The 18,715-nt window shown below is 36.5% G+C and overlaps 1 protein-coding gene across 2 annotated transcripts in view; it reads right to left on the bottom strand.

The window, feature by feature from the left end:
* Positions 1–590: 590 nt before the first annotated feature.
* Positions 591–18,715, bottom strand: part of POC1B (POC1 centriolar protein B) — a 52,232-nt gene continuing 34,107 nt past the window's right edge. Inside the window, exons 11-13 of one of the 2 annotated variants that reach the window (XM_015810974.1) lie at positions 12,121–12,354; positions 9,265–9,384; positions 591–1,943 (exon numbers count right to left, since the gene is read on the bottom strand). In XM_015810974.1, coding sequence (XP_015666460.1) covers positions 9,271–9,384; positions 12,121–12,354 — 348 coding nt within the window. In that variant the 3' untranslated portion in view covers positions 591–1,943; positions 9,265–9,270. Of the gene's footprint in view, positions 1,944–9,130; positions 9,385–12,120; positions 12,355–18,715 lie in introns of those variants that run through there. The other variant, XM_015810973.1, reaches the window with a different exon arrangement.

Here is an 18,715-nt window from a genome sequence, read left to right on the forward strand (position 1 = left end):
GGCTACACCACTAATGGCGAAACTTTTAGAAACCAAGTGCCCAAAAACTGGCTCTGCCCCCGCTCCACCCCCTGCCCTGCCCCCGCTCCACCCCACCCCGCCTGCCCACAGGGCAACTCACTGCCTCCAGGGCCCGCCGCAGATTGCCCAGGCAGCCCAGCAGCGCCATGGTGGCCATGCCCTCTGCCCACCCCCCGCATCAACTGTGCGCATTGGGGTGTGAGGGCAGAGTCTTATCTATGCTGCCTGGCTGCCATGTCCTTGGCTGTGCTGCTGGTGAGGAGGGGGTCACGGGTGGAAGTAAGATTGGGGCAACGGCACATGTGCCCACAGAGAGGGCCCCGAGTGCCGCCTCATGCCATAGGTTCGCCACAACCCTGGCTCCACAAAGGCAAAAAACTTAATGATACATCACAATATGTCACTTGATGTGATTGAGTTTGACACCCGTGTTATAGACTATAATAATACTTTACTACCTGGCTTTTTTGAGTAGCAGAGTAAGAGATTTTCTTTTTTTCTACAGCAGAGGAAGAATCAGAGCTACTTAAAAGGGAAAAAATTCTGGCGAGTTTATTTCAGTTGTCACATTGTTTAAATATTATGCTAAGTGTTATAGTGTCTTTTTCTGCAAATAGCAAGTAGTCACTTGACATTTATCTAAAGAAATTTAGAGAACATCCAGAAGAGAACAGTCACATTGACTCAAGGGAAGATAAACTATCCATTACAGGATTTTTTTAATGGATTAAATTAAAATTACAACTGCTCTTTCCTTTCTGCTAAAAACACTATATTGAAAATTTGTTAATTTTCTCTAGAGTCCAGAGAGTGGTTTAGTTATCAATTATCTCAACTACCAAATAGGCGAACCATTATCTTAAACAAGTTTATTCAAAAAGTCCCCAAATATTAAAGTAGATAGATTGAAATACATTAAGAATTCATTATCATAATCCTACCCTTCCCACTTTAATGCTTTTAAGAGATGCTCTGTTTTGATTCTGTTTCTTCACTTCTTATATGTTTCTAGCCTTACAATCTCTTTTTCAAAATGGGGCAGCTTTGCACAATCCCAAGATGAAATGTTAGCCCAATGTCCATCCTTGTACATTTGATATTAATCACTTATACCATAAATAGAATTACCAGTTACATATTTATGGCTACAATTTCTTTAAAAATGCAGCTTGCTTTATAACCTATAACATTTTTAGGGGTATAATTTGTCCCAAGGTTTTAGTTCTTTCCTTTGATTTTTTTTAAAATCAATTTTCTATGAAGCACTGATTCAGATACTTTCACTTTGGACTACATAATACCAGCATAAATATAAATAAATATTCTTATTTAATCAACAGGCATATTAGTTCCAATATGTTTTCCTCCATTACTGTACATTTATGTATGCATGATTGGCTTGCCAACTAAATTCTGTTGTTCAGTGTAAGTCAGTGATTAGAATTCTAAATCTCAAAGGGTGCATATTTGCTATTTTGATAAAGAAACACATTCCTCTTACTTGTTCTAGAAATACTTAGTATAGGTAGGTATGTACATATGGAGTTCACACCATAGAAAAGTAACAGAATAGACATGTCGTAAAGAATTCTTTGGGGAGAAATTGAGGGGGAGGAGAATGTGTGTCATCATAAGATTTTTCTCAATGTTCCTTTGCTACTGTACAAGAAAATGTTAATGAGAGGTTTTTTTCAGCAGGAAAACATTTTTTTCCATATATGAAGGACTTGTTGAAACTGTTGTTTCTTTGTGGGCCAAGTTCATTTCTCATGTGGTGGCTTGTAGTCACTCTGTCTGGGGCAACAGACAATTAACAATGGTTAATATTTGAAAGGTACAATATGTTCTGTGTAACCAGGCTGCTCATTTCCTTTTCCTAATAGCTTGATTGCTCTTGCCGGTTTCTGAAGATTTTTATTTACCTAATTAGACCACAAAAAACAATGTCATTAATATTCAAACTCTGACACATTTTGAAAGTAGAAACAAAAGTTAAGCCTTAGTAAACTATTAACTGTTCACTTTTTAAAGGTCAAAGTATTTGATTAGAGCATCATAGGAGCATTACATCCTTGACTTCTAAAAAATTTAGACAAATGCACAGTTCAGGTTATAGACACCCATGTACCCCTTAACACTTCATCAAATACTCCATTCTAATCCTTTCAAAGAGTAAGCTTTGTCCAAAGAGCAATTCCCTAATCTTCTCCTGCAACGATTTTTAATTGTTCTGAAAATCTCTGGGCAGAGATTTTTTTTTTTGTACAGAGTGGAACTTGGAAGATTGTGTTTACTATTAATACAGATGATTAAGTTATGGTTCTTTATCATGACTTGCTATTTTCAAAAGATTTAAGGAGGGTAACCTAAATTTAATTTATTAGAAAAAACACAACTTTTCATTTATTTATATTTTGGGCTTTGAATATATGGTGATGAAGCCAGTTTGCTGGAGATGGTTCTTTTGGATTTTTTTGAACGGGGCTCTTTGAAGATGCAAAATAGGCTCATTGAATATTGTTAGAACTTAAGGAATCAGTTTTGTTTTGTTTTGTTTTTTAAAAAAATTTGAAAAATCACACAACTAAAAGTCAGTGCTACCAGCAAAATATGACATACATCATCAAAAAGAAAAATATTATCTATCCCTGCTATATACATTTATTTTCAGATAAGACCTGCAAAATCACTAGCATTTATAACACACATAGTATTTTATCATTAATCAGTAAACTCTTTTGATTGATTGATTCATCAATTAAATCTGCCTAAGTTCTCATGAGACAAAATAGCACTAAAGAAAAAACATGTTCTATTCCATCGACCATATTTTTTTAAAAGGCATTCCCCATTTCTTTGCTTATTATAAATAATGTTACAAAATGAAGCCCTATAAATAGCAGGCCATGAGGTGAAATAATTAAACCCATGAGCTTTTAAATAATTAGAGTAATTGTTCTTGGAGGACTTCAATGTCAGTAACAAATTACTTATACTTATCTAGGAAAAGACTCAAAGAAAATTATAGTTATTCTAGTAACTTTTAGGTTGAGTTTATTTAGAGTAGGTGAAACATTTATAGACAAAATTGTACATGGTTATTTATGTTTAAAGTTCTTGCCTGTCTCTGATGATTACAGGATTAGTTAATATATCACCATTCTTTATAAGTGTCCCTGTTTACAATAAGGAAAAGAAAAATTTGATAATGCTACTTTTGTAGATCAGATGACTATGATATTTTAAGCAAGTAAGGTTTTAAGAATTAAATGACAAAAAGAATCTTGCTTATATTTTCCAGAAGATTCTTGCTAATTAAAAGACATTCTCCTAATTGGTACCCTTTTAAGAACAACATAAAAGCATCAGAGCTTCTGATGAGCAGCCATGGCAAACTGACATCCCTCTAGAACAGGAGTGTCAAACTGCTGGCCCGTGGGCTGGATGCATCATCCGGAAGCCACGCCCACCCCATTGCCGGCAATGGCAAAACTGTCCCGATACGTTGCGCGACGTCACGTGACGTTGCGAGTTTGATATGTCTGCTCTAGAATATAGAGAAAAACTGTTGCTTAAAACAGCACTTGAATGTGGGATTCAGACTACTGAAATCTCCCTGGAAAAAAGGATAGATTTTAAGATTATCCATGTGTACCCTGACAGCTGTTTTTTTTTTGTGAGCATGTGGCAGGAATTGCATTTTTGCAGGGCTCTTGCAACTGATTAGGAGTTGCAGGATTCCATCATTATTATAGCCACTAATATTGCCTTTATTTGTTGCCTATATAATCATTAAGGCTTAACTTTTTAATACTTTGGATATTTTTTTTGCTGTTTCTTAAAGATTGGGAAACTTTAGATTGCTAAGTTTTATTGAAATCATTGGGTTAGTGTTCTTCAAACCTTTAATAAAAGTATAACTGCAAGTTTAAAGATTTGTAACACTTTTGAATATACAGCAAAAGGATAATTAGTTTAGACTTTAGAAAGTTTTAAACAGATTAAGGACTCAGATAGACTTGATTTAAGACTTTGAAATTAATTGAAAGGATACTTTCCCATGGACAAATGTTTATGTTTTGAAATAACTGAAGACTTTGTAGGATAGACATGTGAGAATACTACTGTAGATGGTTGCTTGAAAAGAGATCTTTGAAGATTCTCTTTTAGGAACATAGGAAGTTTTAAAGTTATTTACAAGTATAGAAGAATCAGAATAAAAATGTTACTGAAGAGGAACAAGCCCTACTGAATAAAATTAAATTGGCTTCCAGGTGGATTAAAAAAGTGATAGCTTACAAGAAAGAGATGGAAATAATGGATTTACAAATTAAAGTGGTCGTTATTTTTGACAATGGCCAATGGTTTTTTTTTTTACTGGAACTAGATGATGATGTCTAAAGACTTTGTTTATTTGAAGACAGGATATGGGGGATATGTTTAGAGATGGATATAAATATAAAAGGAAGGATTTCAATTGGGTTTATTAGATATAGTTTTAATAGTTATGTCCATTCCCAATGGACTCTTGATGGATTTTTACTGATTAATATGGAAAGACAGGTTTTAGAGATGGGTTTATAGACAATAGAGTAAGGTATTGGATGAAGGGTTATTTGGTTTTACTTTAAGAGATGTTGATTATAGTTTCTGGGGATGAAGTGGGATTCTTCTTTTTTTCTCCTTTTATTAAAAAAACTCTTTTTCTGCATTTTTTAATTTTTAAAAATATTTTTTCTATATTATGTAGACTATATTAGAGTTACAGTATTTGTATAATTTAATTTTCAATAAAATTATTGAAAAAAAGGAACAGCACAAGGACCACTCAGTGGTTTATTTGCCCAACCTGACTTACTTTGATGCCCCTACTTAAGAAAATTGCTGGTAATAGGAAATTGCTGCCACATGTTATTCAAAATAATGAATATTTCTTTCTTGATATGAGAGACTCTTATAACAAATAATTGCCTTTTCCTCTTCCCAGAGACATCCTAATGATTAGGAAGGTAGGCTAATTATAACTGGTAATTAAATAACTACTGCTGGTAAACTTGAATCAAGAGACATAAATTTTTTGGGGGGGGATTGTTGTAAATTTAGCTTTTAAAATATTTTCATAAAGGAACATCTTCATTAATTTTTACTACTGTATATCACATGAATAATTGAAGGCATATGGGAGTTCCAGGTTAGGAAATTGATTTAGTACAAAAATATCACTTTCTTGCGGTAATTTTCAAAATAGTATTGCTAAGTATTGTGCCCTAATAGGTACCCGCTAGCTGGCAGTATCACAAAAAATTCAGAAACTTGCTCTGCTTGTTAAAGATTGGCAATTTTATATGTATCTCACAGAATAACATTTTCATACAGGTTATTGAGAGAGATGAGGTGGTTTTGCTAAATTGTATCATGTTATGGTCTAGGTCAGAAATATCCAATTTGTAGCCCCTAAAATCTTACACATTACCCTCCAGAAGTTATCACAAAAAAGGGCTATGTATACAAGAGTAACATTATTAAATATATGACAGTTTATACTGTAAATATTAAAACTATATTAAATGTTTTCCCCACTGCTATGCATGTTATTCAAATAGCACATATGGTTATTTACTCAAAAGATGTACATAATTGGCCTAGTGTAGTTTGTACTTGGACTTTGAAGATGGAAGTTTAATATGAAAAAATATGAAGAAGCCCCATATTATATTACAGGAAGAAGTGGTAATATTTAGAGCCTAATGGTCACATTACAAAACCTACTATTAAATACGAGAAAAAGCCATGCTTTGCATCAGTCACATTATAAAGTGTTTTATTAAAAAATGGAGCAAGCATTTTTCTCGTTTTGCACTCTACCGAACAAATGGTTTTGACAACATTATACAAAATTTGCAGTTCACTAAGCAGATAATATTGCAACCAGATGTTGATATTACAGACTAAGCTATTGTTGGCTATAGCTTAATGCAGCCAACAATAGGTTAGTCTATAATATTAGTGCAACTTTGGATGATGGTCATCTTGCTAATCTGAGGGGGGAAAGTTTATAACTACCTTTTATTCCAAGTACAAATGTAGTAAGATATATATTCATGTACTACAACAAATTTTTAGTGCAGCATAATCAAATGATTCAGTGTGCTTTTTAAACTGAAAGAGGGAGGAATAGGTGTTTGTTTCTTCTACAAATCATGAATTCAGCCACATGACTCATCTAAGACAGAAATTGAAGAGGTATATAGAAACACATCCCTATCACACAAACAAACATGAATGTACTGCATTCCTTTTATTAGCAATAAGCGGGACTTTAGGAATGTTATATTTTTGAAGGCTATCTATTCCTAACTACTTACAAGGCTTCAAAAAACCAAAAATGATACCTTTACATAGTTTTATGTTTATATTCCAAATATATAAATATGAAAATAGAAAACATCCAAAAAGACATGTCCAGTAAGGTGAACCAATTGTGAAGAAATCATTGTTCTAGATTAATTTTTATGATCCATACAAAGACTAGCAGAATGGTCTAAAGTAATTGAAAGCACTCATCATATGTGGGATTTGTAAAAAAAATAATCAACATTTAGATGAAATGCTAAGAATAAATCACTCTACAGACACATTTTATAATTTCCTGGTTCCATTTTTTAAAACCATTTTTTCATTAATATTAAAAAAGGAGAATTTTAAGCAGTTGAAAAACAAAGCATTGAACAGAAACTGGCCATAAATTAGGAGACATTTTATATCTGCCTTTTTCCTTCATTTTGCCATTCTATCTCTTAAGCAAGCCTGAGGATGCTCAGAGTAATAATACATACCATGTTTCCCCAAAAGTAAGACCTATCCCGAAAATAAGCCCTAACTTGATTTTTGGGGATGGGCCTAATAGAAGCCCTACTCCAAAAATAAGCCCTAGTTTTGGGGTGAGGCGGGGGTGGAGGAGTGGAGCTGCCCCACATGCCATTCATCCACTTACCTTGCAGCCAGGCCTCTCTTCGCCAGCCCACTTCTTCTGCGGGGTCCCCAGGCCTGCATTTCACAGTCAGAGGCCTTTCCGGAAGGCTGCTGCAGCCGAGAACCGAGCTATGGATTCAATCCATACCTCGGTTCTACAAGGCTTCTGCAGCCGAGATTGAGCTATGCATTAGCTCAGTTCTCAGCTGCAGTGGCATTCCGGAAAGGCCTTTAACTGAAAAATGCAGGCCGGAGCTCCGTTCTCAGCTGCAGAATGAAGCTGCTTCTTCAGCCATAGAAGTGGGCCGGCTGGATGGGGCTGTCAGTGCCAGAGGTGAGTGGAAAAGACCCCCCCCCCAAATATAAGACCTGGTGCCTCTTTTGGAGGCAAAAATAAATAAATAAGACTAGATCTTATTTTCGGAGAAACACGGTATATATATTGGAAAATGGGCCCTACCATTTTGCAAGACAATCCCTGCAGAAGCTTTAAATGCCATACTACCTGCAGCAGCCTGTCCCTTTTCCTGCCTCAAAGAGGATGACAGCTTTAATGTTTTGACAGCAATGTGAGGAACAAAAGAGAACATGAAGTAGTAGGCAGTGGCATATAGCTCGGTTGGAGTTTACTTATTTAAAAATCCTCAGCTTACAGATGCTTTAGCACTTTTTTGAACTCTGTGGAACTTTTTGTGATGCAAATGCTCTCTGAAATAATTTCTTGTGCTAACATGCTCTACTCTGTTGTTTAATGATTCATCTTTCCACCAATCTGGATACTCAATACAGGTGAAACTATAAACAATAAACACAGTAAAGCTTATCATCAAGAGGCTGGAAAAGCTTCAGTAGAAATTCTGTAGCATTAACAGAAGCATCAAGCAGTTTCTGAGCTTTTCTGTTTTCTTGTTCTATCTCTTTAAAAAGAAAGTGATTTCTTTGCAAAATAAAAGCATGAAATATGATCCAGTTATTTTTTTCTCTTCTCCAAAATTGTTTATATATAGCCAGTTTGAATGGATCAGGCAGTAGAAAGTCCAGGAAGACGTGCTGATCCTTCCTGACTGCTATGGCAGCCAAGGAAACTAGGCTGGTTGAAGTAGTATGTGGAAAGAGACAGCAGGCTTGAAGATGTTCAGATTTTTAAAACAAACGAAAAATAAGATTCTAAGATGAAAAATAACAGTGTTTGCTAGGAAAGGAGCATGAATCACATAAAGCTTTTGTAGGCTTTCTAAGGAAACTCTACTCTTCCTAAATTAAAAAGAAAAGGGATGGCTATCTTAAATGTTTATATGCTACTGTTTCCCAAAACAGCCATTGGGGAAAGGTGCTACATAAAATGAGTTCTATAACGGATATGGGCAAATTCGTGAGGATGCCCCAGAGGCTAGAAAGCAAACCAAGAAGCAAATCACGAATTGGCTTCCTGGAAAATATTTGCGTTGTGATTGTTCATATAAAGTTGTTCCTATCTATCCATGCATCCATAAAGCACCTTTTCCTTTCGATTTTTGGCTGCCATAGATTTCTCATTTATCCAGTTTCGTTTTGTATTATTTTCCTTGAAATTGTGAATACATTTTAGCAATGTGTCACTCTCTACACCCACAAATATTTTCTGGGACTATTCCTCAAATGACCATTTAAATTTTTATAATAATCTTATTGGGGAAAAAATATTAGAGGATAATGGAGCCTAGTGGGATGTAAGAGAGGTCTCAGCAGGCACAATGACATGGATAAATGCTTTTTATATCTATGCCCTGGTTCAATGAATTCCTTGATCCTCACGTGTTTATTTCACCTTTTCCACAATCTTTTATTATAGTCTGAGCACATAAAAAGATACTTAGTTTTCAAAAGCTTTGTAAGAAATCCTTTTTCTTCCTAGTTCTTGAAACTTTTTAAAGTCCAACAAGTTGCATCGTTCCTGCTTCTGTCTTAAATATGGCAACCTCATCTTTTTTATGAGGTTAAGGAATGCCACCTATTTATAGGAAATATCATCAGTTAGGGAAGATATAGCTTCTGTACAGGTGCAGAATTACATAGAGATTTGGGCTATGCTAATTATGTCAGGAATAATTAAATATCAGAACACAGAGGATACTGGATACTCAGAAATAAATATATATATATAATTTTAGCAATGATTTGTTAAAAAATCTTACAAGTAAAATCTTACAGACACTTTTTATTTGTGGGATTCATGTCATTAAGTACTACTTTTTACTTCATTTTCCTGAGAAGAGATTAATAAGTATTCACCAGCATTTATGTTGTTTCTTCTCCCAGTGTGACCGAATGTAATACTTTCCCTTGGTTCTTTAAGCACTCTTTTAATTTATCTTCAGTCAAAGTCAGGCGCTGTTCCAAGATTGAAACAGTCTGTTAAGAGAGAAAATAATGAATCCTATTAGATGCTCGCTAAACATATATTACATTATTTGTTCTTAATCATTCAAGAAATCAGAACTGCAGCAATTGATCAAATAATCTTAACTTTTCTAAATAGATTAGGAAGCCCGAAATATTATTTCCCTAAAGACTCTTTATTATCATGTCATAAATTCAGAAACCTGCAATACAGAAATTTAATGCCTCATATTCTTATAATTAAAAAAATACTAGAGAGGAGCAATAAAATCTGGCATGTATACTGGTATGGCAGGATGATTTGTGGCATACATAGTCAAATGTAAATTATAAATTATAATTACCGAAATGCAAGTGAACTATATTCTTTTATCTTAGACAATTCTGGAAATGAAATTTCTGAAAAGCTAGTTCTTTCCACCTTAAGTTGAGAACCAAATAATAACAATTGGTACTGTGTAATATTAGATTCACCCACCAGGGATTTTTGAGATTCTCCTGCTACCTGCAGGATTTGTGGACTGCAGCTTAAGAAATGGGCAATTCTCTCCATCCTCTCTATATGCACTTGGAAGAGATACCCATTTAAGGCATGATGTTCTTTGGATTTGAACATATGGATATAATTTTTTGAAATATTTATATGAAGCTTTATATCTTTTTTGAAATAAACAGCATATTTTTTTCAATATGTCAATGAAACCCATTTCTAATTAATTGACTAGGGTGCAAATCCCTTAAAAATGATTTTCTAGGAAGCATTATTGAAAAGTTTAATCCATTTATGTCTTACATTCCACCAATAAGTCTGTCAAAGAACCTGGGTCACATCATGACAGAGATTAAAAGTACTTTCTTCTAAGAAGACTATATTTTTATAGGCTTTCTGTTGTTACATTTATCATTTATAGTAAGCTTCTTCCAACAACTAGAATCAAAAATAGAGAGATAACTATATAAGCTTTTCTATCTGAGGCACTGAGCCTTGGACAGAATATATTTATAGTTATGCTTCTCCTTCTCTAATATGAATTAGTGTCCCAATCCTCAAAGGGGCAGTGGTAACAACATTAAGTTCTCTCATACAGTACTCCATTTAAAATTGTATTGTAGAGAAAACATATATTGAATATAAACAGTAACTTTTCTTATGATAAAGAATTCTTGGAATCTTGACACTTTTACAACTATTGTGTAAATCTTCAGTCTTAATGGGGATTTTTGCTCTCCCCATCCATTGTCAATGGATGCTGCTTTTGCAGATAAATGACTGAACTCTAAGACACCTTCAAAATAGGCTCCTTGGAGAAAAATAATAATATGCAGACAAAGTATCATATCAAAATATAAAAAAGATAACACAATCTCATTCAAAAAGACTCCTTCACATAATAGGACACCTGACTGTGTCTATCATCCAGTCTACCCATCTCCATTTGCTATAGTCAATCATGCATTTGTTTAAATGGATGGTTGGATATGTTGCAAACCCAGGTTGAGCTGTAATTGGAAGACAGACTACTGCCTTAATACTTACCAGATTGCCTTAAATTGCATTGAGGAACACGTTTGCACTATAGTCAGAATTGCTGCTCAGGGATACAATTAACTGAGATACCTAACATTCTTGATCCCATTCTGGTCCTTTCCATTATCAGCAACTCAGTTAGGTTACTTAGGTTAGAAATAAGATACTCTCTGTAGTGCCCACATTTACAAATGAGACAAAGGCAACCTTGAGTCTCAACCTCTGGGAAAGAAGTGCTGGGCGTTTTTGGTGAGAATCAAATCTTGGCCTAGCTTCCAAACAATGTAAATTATTTCTCAATGTCACTGGTTGTCCAACATAACTGACAGCAGCAAGGTAAACACAAGTACTGACTTACTGGCTGTTCCAAAGTCCCACAGGCCCATGACATGCAATGGCACAGTGACTGTAGGATGGAAATGTTGCCCTTCCTAGTTTCTCCCAACATGAACTTTCTTCCTTTTTCTGGTAAGAAGGTGCTCTCTATTGCAGAACACACATCAATGTGACAGACTGCTCTCTTTTTGTCATGCATTCCACCATAGTTCAAACTTAGCCACCTTTTTGCTTCTGTATATACAGTATACTGTTATTCTAGGTCAAAGTAAAGTATATTAGGACATTTTCCTTCTCTGGTCCTTATAGCAGCAATGCCTTCCGAGTAGCTTAAATCTCTTCTCTTTCATTCTGGTATAAGTGTCAAGTACGCCAGTAACACAGTATCACCATTAGCACATATGCCACTAGATGAGAAACATTCACTTAAATTGTATGTGAATGTTATTTACATTCTATTCTAATTTGGAAAAAGGTCATATATGCCTTCATATGTGACAATGAGGATCACACAAGACAATTTTAAAAAGTGTTTAATTTACCTTTCATGTGAAACTGTTCAATTTGAAAGCACTTATTCTATTATTTACTGTAAAGAGAGGGCTAAGAAATTGACAGTTCCCACAGGTCTGAAGCTGATGAATTCATCTACAGATTTGATATACACCATTCTTGAAAAATGTGAAAGATAGGCAACAATTTGTGAAACAATGTAAAAATGTTGAATGAAGTCTTTCAAATCTGGATAAAAATCATGTTTGAGGCCCCTCCCCACATTGGCCAACTTCATTTGTTAAATGTAAAATACAGAAGGAAATTTAAACTACTTAATAAAAGTTCAATTTCAAAATAGAATTCTAATACAGAGGTGCAGGAATACTCACAATTGTCAGAACATCTAATTGCTCCACAATGTGTTCCAAGGCATTAGTCAGTACTGATGAAATGCCCACAGACTCATCCATGGTTTCTGGTTCAACCACTGTGCGCACCATTTCACCTTTCAAATTTCTTTTCAACATTGATGGAGAAGATAACATGGAAGGATGCTGCAAGTCTTCATTGTTCACCCCATTTTGGTGCATAGACCAATGGGCTACAGATGGATTTGTTCTCAACTAGATTTAGAGAAGAAAACAAAGCATATTTATGATAATATCTTCAGCTTCATAAGTTATGGGTATCCATTTTCTCCTACTAACAAACACATATGATAACAGGTGCTATTTCAACTACTACTTTTCTACTGCTGATTTTGGAAGAACATCAGAATGATCTCAATCTTCTATTTTATTTGTTTCATTTTTTTCAAAGATCTTGAGCAACTCACACTATTTTTGTTTTGTCCTTCATTGTTTTGTAACTGATATGTGTCCTGACATCGAAAGATCCATAGAACTAGTTTGGCAATGTGTCTGAACTTTCACCTTCTATAGCAGGGATGAAAATCTGTGGTTGTTCGCAGTTTGTTCATCTACAACACTGGAAGCATTGTCAATCGTGAGGAATGTTTCAAAAGAACATTTACTCAAAAAGTGTCTTGTTCTCACAGAATTCCCTACCCCTTCCCCAAACAATTTTCGAATCTGAAAAGTCTATTCAGAAAATTACAACACAGCCTTGAGTGGTATATGGAACTTCTACGGTTTTAAAAAAAGAAACAATGAAGTTTAAAAACTTCACTGGGCATGTCCAAACTTTCTGTACCTCAAAGATAGTTTAACAGTATTCATGGATGATGGAACCTGTAGGTGCAACTTTACAACTACTGGCTTTTGACATATACAAAAGAAAATTAAACACATAAAATTTAGCTTCTGTAAGTTAAATTATAAGATCTCTTTTTTTTAAAAAAAGAAACTCTTAACAAGAAATTATTGCTACCATATAATTCACTATTTAAAGGGAACAAAGTACAGTGTTGTCATTAACAAAGGCCACCTTTGTTAAATATAGTGCGCTGTGTTTACATAAAATACATGCAAAGCTATGCATAAAATAGGCATTCCATGAGAGCAAGTGTTTACACTTACAGGATAGGAATGGTGAAGTATCTTTGAAGCCCAAATTTACAGAGAAAGGAATGATGTAATCTAGAAAAATCTTGCAGATAAAACAAGATGACCCAACTGATAATCAAGCGCTAAATTATATTAAATACTGCTAGAGTCCAAAGAGAAAACACCCTCAACTTTAAAAGTTACCAATCTGTATAATAATACCTTTTTTAAATTTATTTGAAAATATTACATTTTTAAAAAAAATTGTACTGCAATATACAAGAAAAATGACAAAACTCTCTTTAATCTTTGGCCATATTTTTCATAGTAATACATTGAAGACAGTTTCATCATTTCATTAAGAGATATATTTTATCTTGATATTTACATGGTTAATGACAGTCTTAAGTGCAAACGGGCTCGGACTATCCTATTTTTAAGTACTACATGTTTCTCAATGACATGATTCATTGCAAAGCCTATCTATGAAGCTTTGCTTATCATGAGATAATTCTGTTATTGCACAGGAAGTGGAGCTCTAGAAGCTGTTCAATTAATTATTCTTACTGTCAGAAAATTTCTCCTTGCTTCCAGATTGGATCTCTCTTTAATGAGCTTCCCTGCATATTTCTTGTCTACCTTCAGGTGCTTCGGAGTACAAGTCAATCCTTCCTCTCTATGACCACGACTCTCCACTGAACTGCATCTTGTTGGATAGGGCCCAATGTTCAAGTCTGTCAAGATCCTTCTGAATCATGAGTCTATCTTCCAAAGTGTTGGCAATTCCTCCAGGTTTGGTATCATCTGCAAATTTGAGAAGTTCTTCTATTCCTTTATCTAGAGTGTTTATTAAGATACTGAAGAACACTGGAGCTAAGACAGAACCTTGAGGTACCTCATTACATGCTTCTGTCCATGTACATCTAATTCCATTGAGGATTACAAGCTGAGTGCAGTTGGCCAGCCAGCTGCAAATCCGTCTGGTAGCGGTAGTGTCTATCCCACATTGTCCTATCTTACCCATGCTGGCTTCTAGTGATCTTTTTAAAGGATTTTCCCAGGTATTGATGTCAAGCTGATTGGTCTGTAGTTTCCTGGATGTACTTTTTTCTTGTTCTTGTAGATGGGAATATCAGCTTTTTTCTAGTCCTCTGGCAGTTCCCTTTATTCCAGGAGCTCTGAAAGATTTTCTTCAATGGTTCCGAGATCACATCTGCCAGCTGTTTCAGTACCCTAGGATATAAACCATCTGCTCCTGGCAATTTGAATTCATCTAAAGTGTATAGTATAGTTTTTTAACCAATTCACCTACTTTGATCTGCATACCTGTTTTGTCTCCCACTGTCCTGCCTTTAATGGTTATATACAGATACAAATAATAATCCTAAAAGAACCTAAGTTCTCAATTATAGCTTTTGCACCTCTTCTTTGTTTATTTATTTCTTGCTAAGGGTGACAGTCAATTTAAATTTAGGAAAATGATGGCATCAAATAACAGCTACTTCTTTAACACACCCAAGAACTGCTTTACTTGAAGTAAAATTTATTTTTACCTTTGCAAATATTACAGGCGCTGCTTTTTTATACTGAGCAGATGTTTTCCATGATCATTTCACAACTAACAATTCTTTTTTATATGACCATGTAAGTTGAATAAAATGTTATTTTCACCTTTCAGTAAAACAGGTCTGGTTAAAGAAAAAAATAGCACACATTCAGGATCTAAAATTGACAAAGGATTTAGAGCACGGTTGTCAAACTCGCCATGTCACGTGACATGTTGCGATGTATCGTGACTCTTTTTGAATTGCTGGCAATGGGGTAGGCGTGGCTTTGGTATGATGAAACCAGCCCACGGGCCGGCAGTTTGGCACCCGTTTTAGAGTTTCAAGGTGATAAATTCCTTATCTGGCAGTCAATTCTAAATTATTGCTACGGGAAGGCAGAAGAGCAGGCAGGATAGAAAGAAGGAAGACATATAGGCACTTTCATAAACTAGAAGTATTCTTGTGGAAAGCACAGGTGCTAAAAATAGAAATTCCAGCTCTAAAGAGAGAAGAAATAAATATTTGAATCCAATATGTGAATACAAATGGTTAAGACTGTCCCACTAAAATAGTCCCACCTTTATAAGCGAAATAAAAACTGTTTAAATTTGCAACGTTTATTTTTCAGACTATATTGTATATGCTAGAAACATTGCAGATCTTATAATAAAGCCGGGGTGTCAAACTCAATTTCATCAGGCCGCATCAGCATTGCGATTGCCCTCGGGGGGGGAGGGGGGTGTCGCCAGGGTGGGTGCGGCCTACTGGGTGGGCGTGGACTGGATGGGTGTGGCCTATTGGGTGGGCATGGCCAGCTCTACATCGTTCATGTCAAGGGTGCCTATGGGGGCCTGGGCAGGAGTGGGACAGATCTGAGGGTCTCTGGCAGAAGGGGGTGGGACCAGGGCAAGTGCCAAGGCATGGTCCACTGGAGAAGCCTCACCGTTCCTCTCAGACCATGTGGGGGGACTGGATGGTGGTGCGGGCTGCCCAGAGCCCTGGACAGCAGAGGTCAAATGCCCAGCCTGGCCCTTGAGCACCCGGAGCACCAAGCCCAGCCCCTCTTCCCCAAGGGGGCGCCCAGTTGCACTTACCTCCTCCTCAAGGCTGCTGCTGCTGTGCTTGCTCTCCACAAGTTGCTCATGATGGGTACGAGGGCAAAGTCAGAGGGAGGCCCATTCCCTCTCCATGGGAGGAGACTCGGCTTTGTATCCAAAGTTTCCTTAGCAATAGGATGGGAGACCCCCAGGATAGGCCAGGAGGAGGGGGCAAGGGGATGGTAAAAGGGCAGCAGGGCAGGACTTCCCTCAGACCCTCCCTCTCCTTCTTTCCTTCCTAAGTAGAGTGGTGGGAAAATATTTGAGATGAGGGAGAAAAACAGGCAAAAAATGCAACTGGGAAGGTGTCACCCTTTGTGAGGAATGAAGAAATGCACCATCGCCTGGAAGTGGCCAGCAAATGGCCCTGGCCTACTTCACATATCCGGCTTGATGAGCTCTGGGGGAGTGGTTTCAGCAGGCAGCGGGGCGCTCTCCACAGTGCCGAGAGGTTGAGCCGGGCGGTGCGAAGCTTGCCAGCTTTGCATCTTGCTGCCTGCTGAAACTGGGCAGGCTGGGGGCTAGGCAGCATTGCACTTCTCATCAGTTTTGCGCCACTGGCTCAGCTCTTGGCACTGTGAGGAGAGCGCCCCGCTGCCTGCCGAAACCAGGCAGGCTGGGGGCTGGGCGTTGTCGTGCTTCTTATTGGATTTGTGCTGCCCGGCTCAGCCTCTCGGCGCTGTGAGGAGAGTGCCCCGCTGCTTGCCGAAACCCCTCCCCCGGAGCCCATCAAGCCAGATATGTGAAGTAGGCGAGGGCCATTTGCTGGCCACTTCCAGGCGATGGTGCATTTCTTCATTCCTCACAAAGGGTGACATCTCCCCAGTATGCACCCAGGGGGTGGGGCTGATGCAGCAGGGGCTGTTTCCTCGCTGTTTCCAGACGGTCTTGTGGAGCTAAAACTGAATGCGTTTCAGCATAGATGGCCATCACAAAATTGTACATTGGCTCCTGGCTGGCCTGGGCCAGGGCCAAGGCAGTGGGGGCTATTATCTCACTGTTTCCAGGATGGCTTCACAGGCCACATGAAACCACTTTGTGGGCCGCATCCAGCCCCCGGGCCTTGTGTTTGACATGTCTGCAGTAAAGCAACTTCACAAAGATGCCGAGTTTTGTAACATCCATACCAGACTGATGCCCTAGCAAAAATATTTTATTTTTATTTATTTTTCAAATCTACATAGCCACCCATCTCACAAAATAAGTGATCCTAAACTGTGTACAACTAAGCTAAAAAGCAATAATAAATATTATTATTAAAAAGCATTAAAACTATAAAAACACAGTTAAAAAGGAAACAATAGTCAAAGGGCTCTTATAATGGAGCCACCTCACTAGTTCACCAGTTCCCTGGAGTCCTCAGATCTGATGGTACAGTACCATTACCCAAAATAATTTATTTTATTTAGTTAATATTTTTATCCCACATTTATTTTTATAAATAACATACCTAGTATTCCTTCTTTCTATTTTCCCCTCAGCAACAACCCTGTGAGGTGAGTTAGGCTTCAAAATCTCAAATCAAGTTTCAAAATCTCACCAATATCACTGTAACTTATTTTTTTTTTCTTGCTATAGTAGTTTCCTGGCTATTCAATAACGGTTGGGTTGGATTGTATTATAACTTGACTGTTATAGTAAGTGATAAATTGTACCCAAACTGAGATAAATGTGATATTAGCTATATCAAAACATATCACACAACTTATAGATCATAAACCTGACCAATTTTTTAAATTATTATTAAATATCTTGGGAATATAATGAATTACTGCTCGGGGAAGGAAGGGAAATGGATTAACGTGCAGTGTTTTTCCCTGTCAAAATGAAAGGAAAACTAGTTGAACTGTAATATCACTTTCCCCAAAATACTGAGGAAAATAACTCAAGGGTGGGTAATCCAAAGCCATGTGCCAGTGTCTCGCCCCAGCACTGCTGAAATTTTGAACCAAAATGCTCACTCTTTCATGATACTATTTTTGTTTGGTTAGTTAAAAAAAAGGGTATTTTTATCCCAAATCCCTCCAACTGGTAGGAGAAGTAGATTGTGACTTCTAATCCTGAGAAAGCTGCCTAATCCTGACAACAGTAGTGGGAATGTTTAGAACAGCTGTTTGTATTCTCTGACCAATGAAAGAGAATCTGAAATAATGGCCATGCTTACACTTTACTGAGTATTGAAGCATTTCAGCATTATCAGATTATTTTTAAGACCATCCTAATCTAGACAATGGACAAAAAGGAGAACTGTAGGTACTCAATATGAATGCAAATAAACCAGCAATCTTATAATATTTACTAAAAATAAGTATTATTTTTAATGACTTTAATGGGATTTACTTCTAAATGTGACAAATAACTACATTCCACTCTTTCCAGCTTGTTCACTTTCAAGTGGTAAAAATTTGTTTCATATTTAAAACAAATCTGTAAATGATAAAACTTTACCCCAAAATAAGGAATATATGTGCTATTTTTTTAGGTTTTCCAATGCGAATTTCGACAAAAGCAATGGAACAATTGTTTGTCCAACATAATTGCCTATGAAGCTTTTTTGAGCTACGAAAAATCACTTTATTTTTCCAATTAAGATCTATAAGCACTATCTTGAAAGTAGAAATGAAGAATATTGTATTTTTATTTTATTTATTTATTTATATTTGGATTTATATCCCGCCCTTCTCCTCGCGGACTCAGGGCGGCTGACAATCAGTTAAAATACATAAATAACAATACAAATTTAAAATTAATTAAAAGAAATATTAAACTTTGTCCAATTAAAATGTAATTAAAACCCCTCTAAAAATTACCCTAGGCCAGTCCTGCAAGCTGGAA

This window comes from Protobothrops mucrosquamatus, unplaced genomic scaffold (genome assembly GCF_001527695.2).
Source record: "Protobothrops mucrosquamatus isolate PMUCROS unplaced genomic scaffold, P.Mucros_1.0 scaffold26, whole genome shotgun sequence".
In the NCBI taxonomy this organism is placed as follows: Eukaryota; Metazoa; Chordata; class Lepidosauria; order Squamata; family Viperidae; genus Protobothrops; species Protobothrops mucrosquamatus.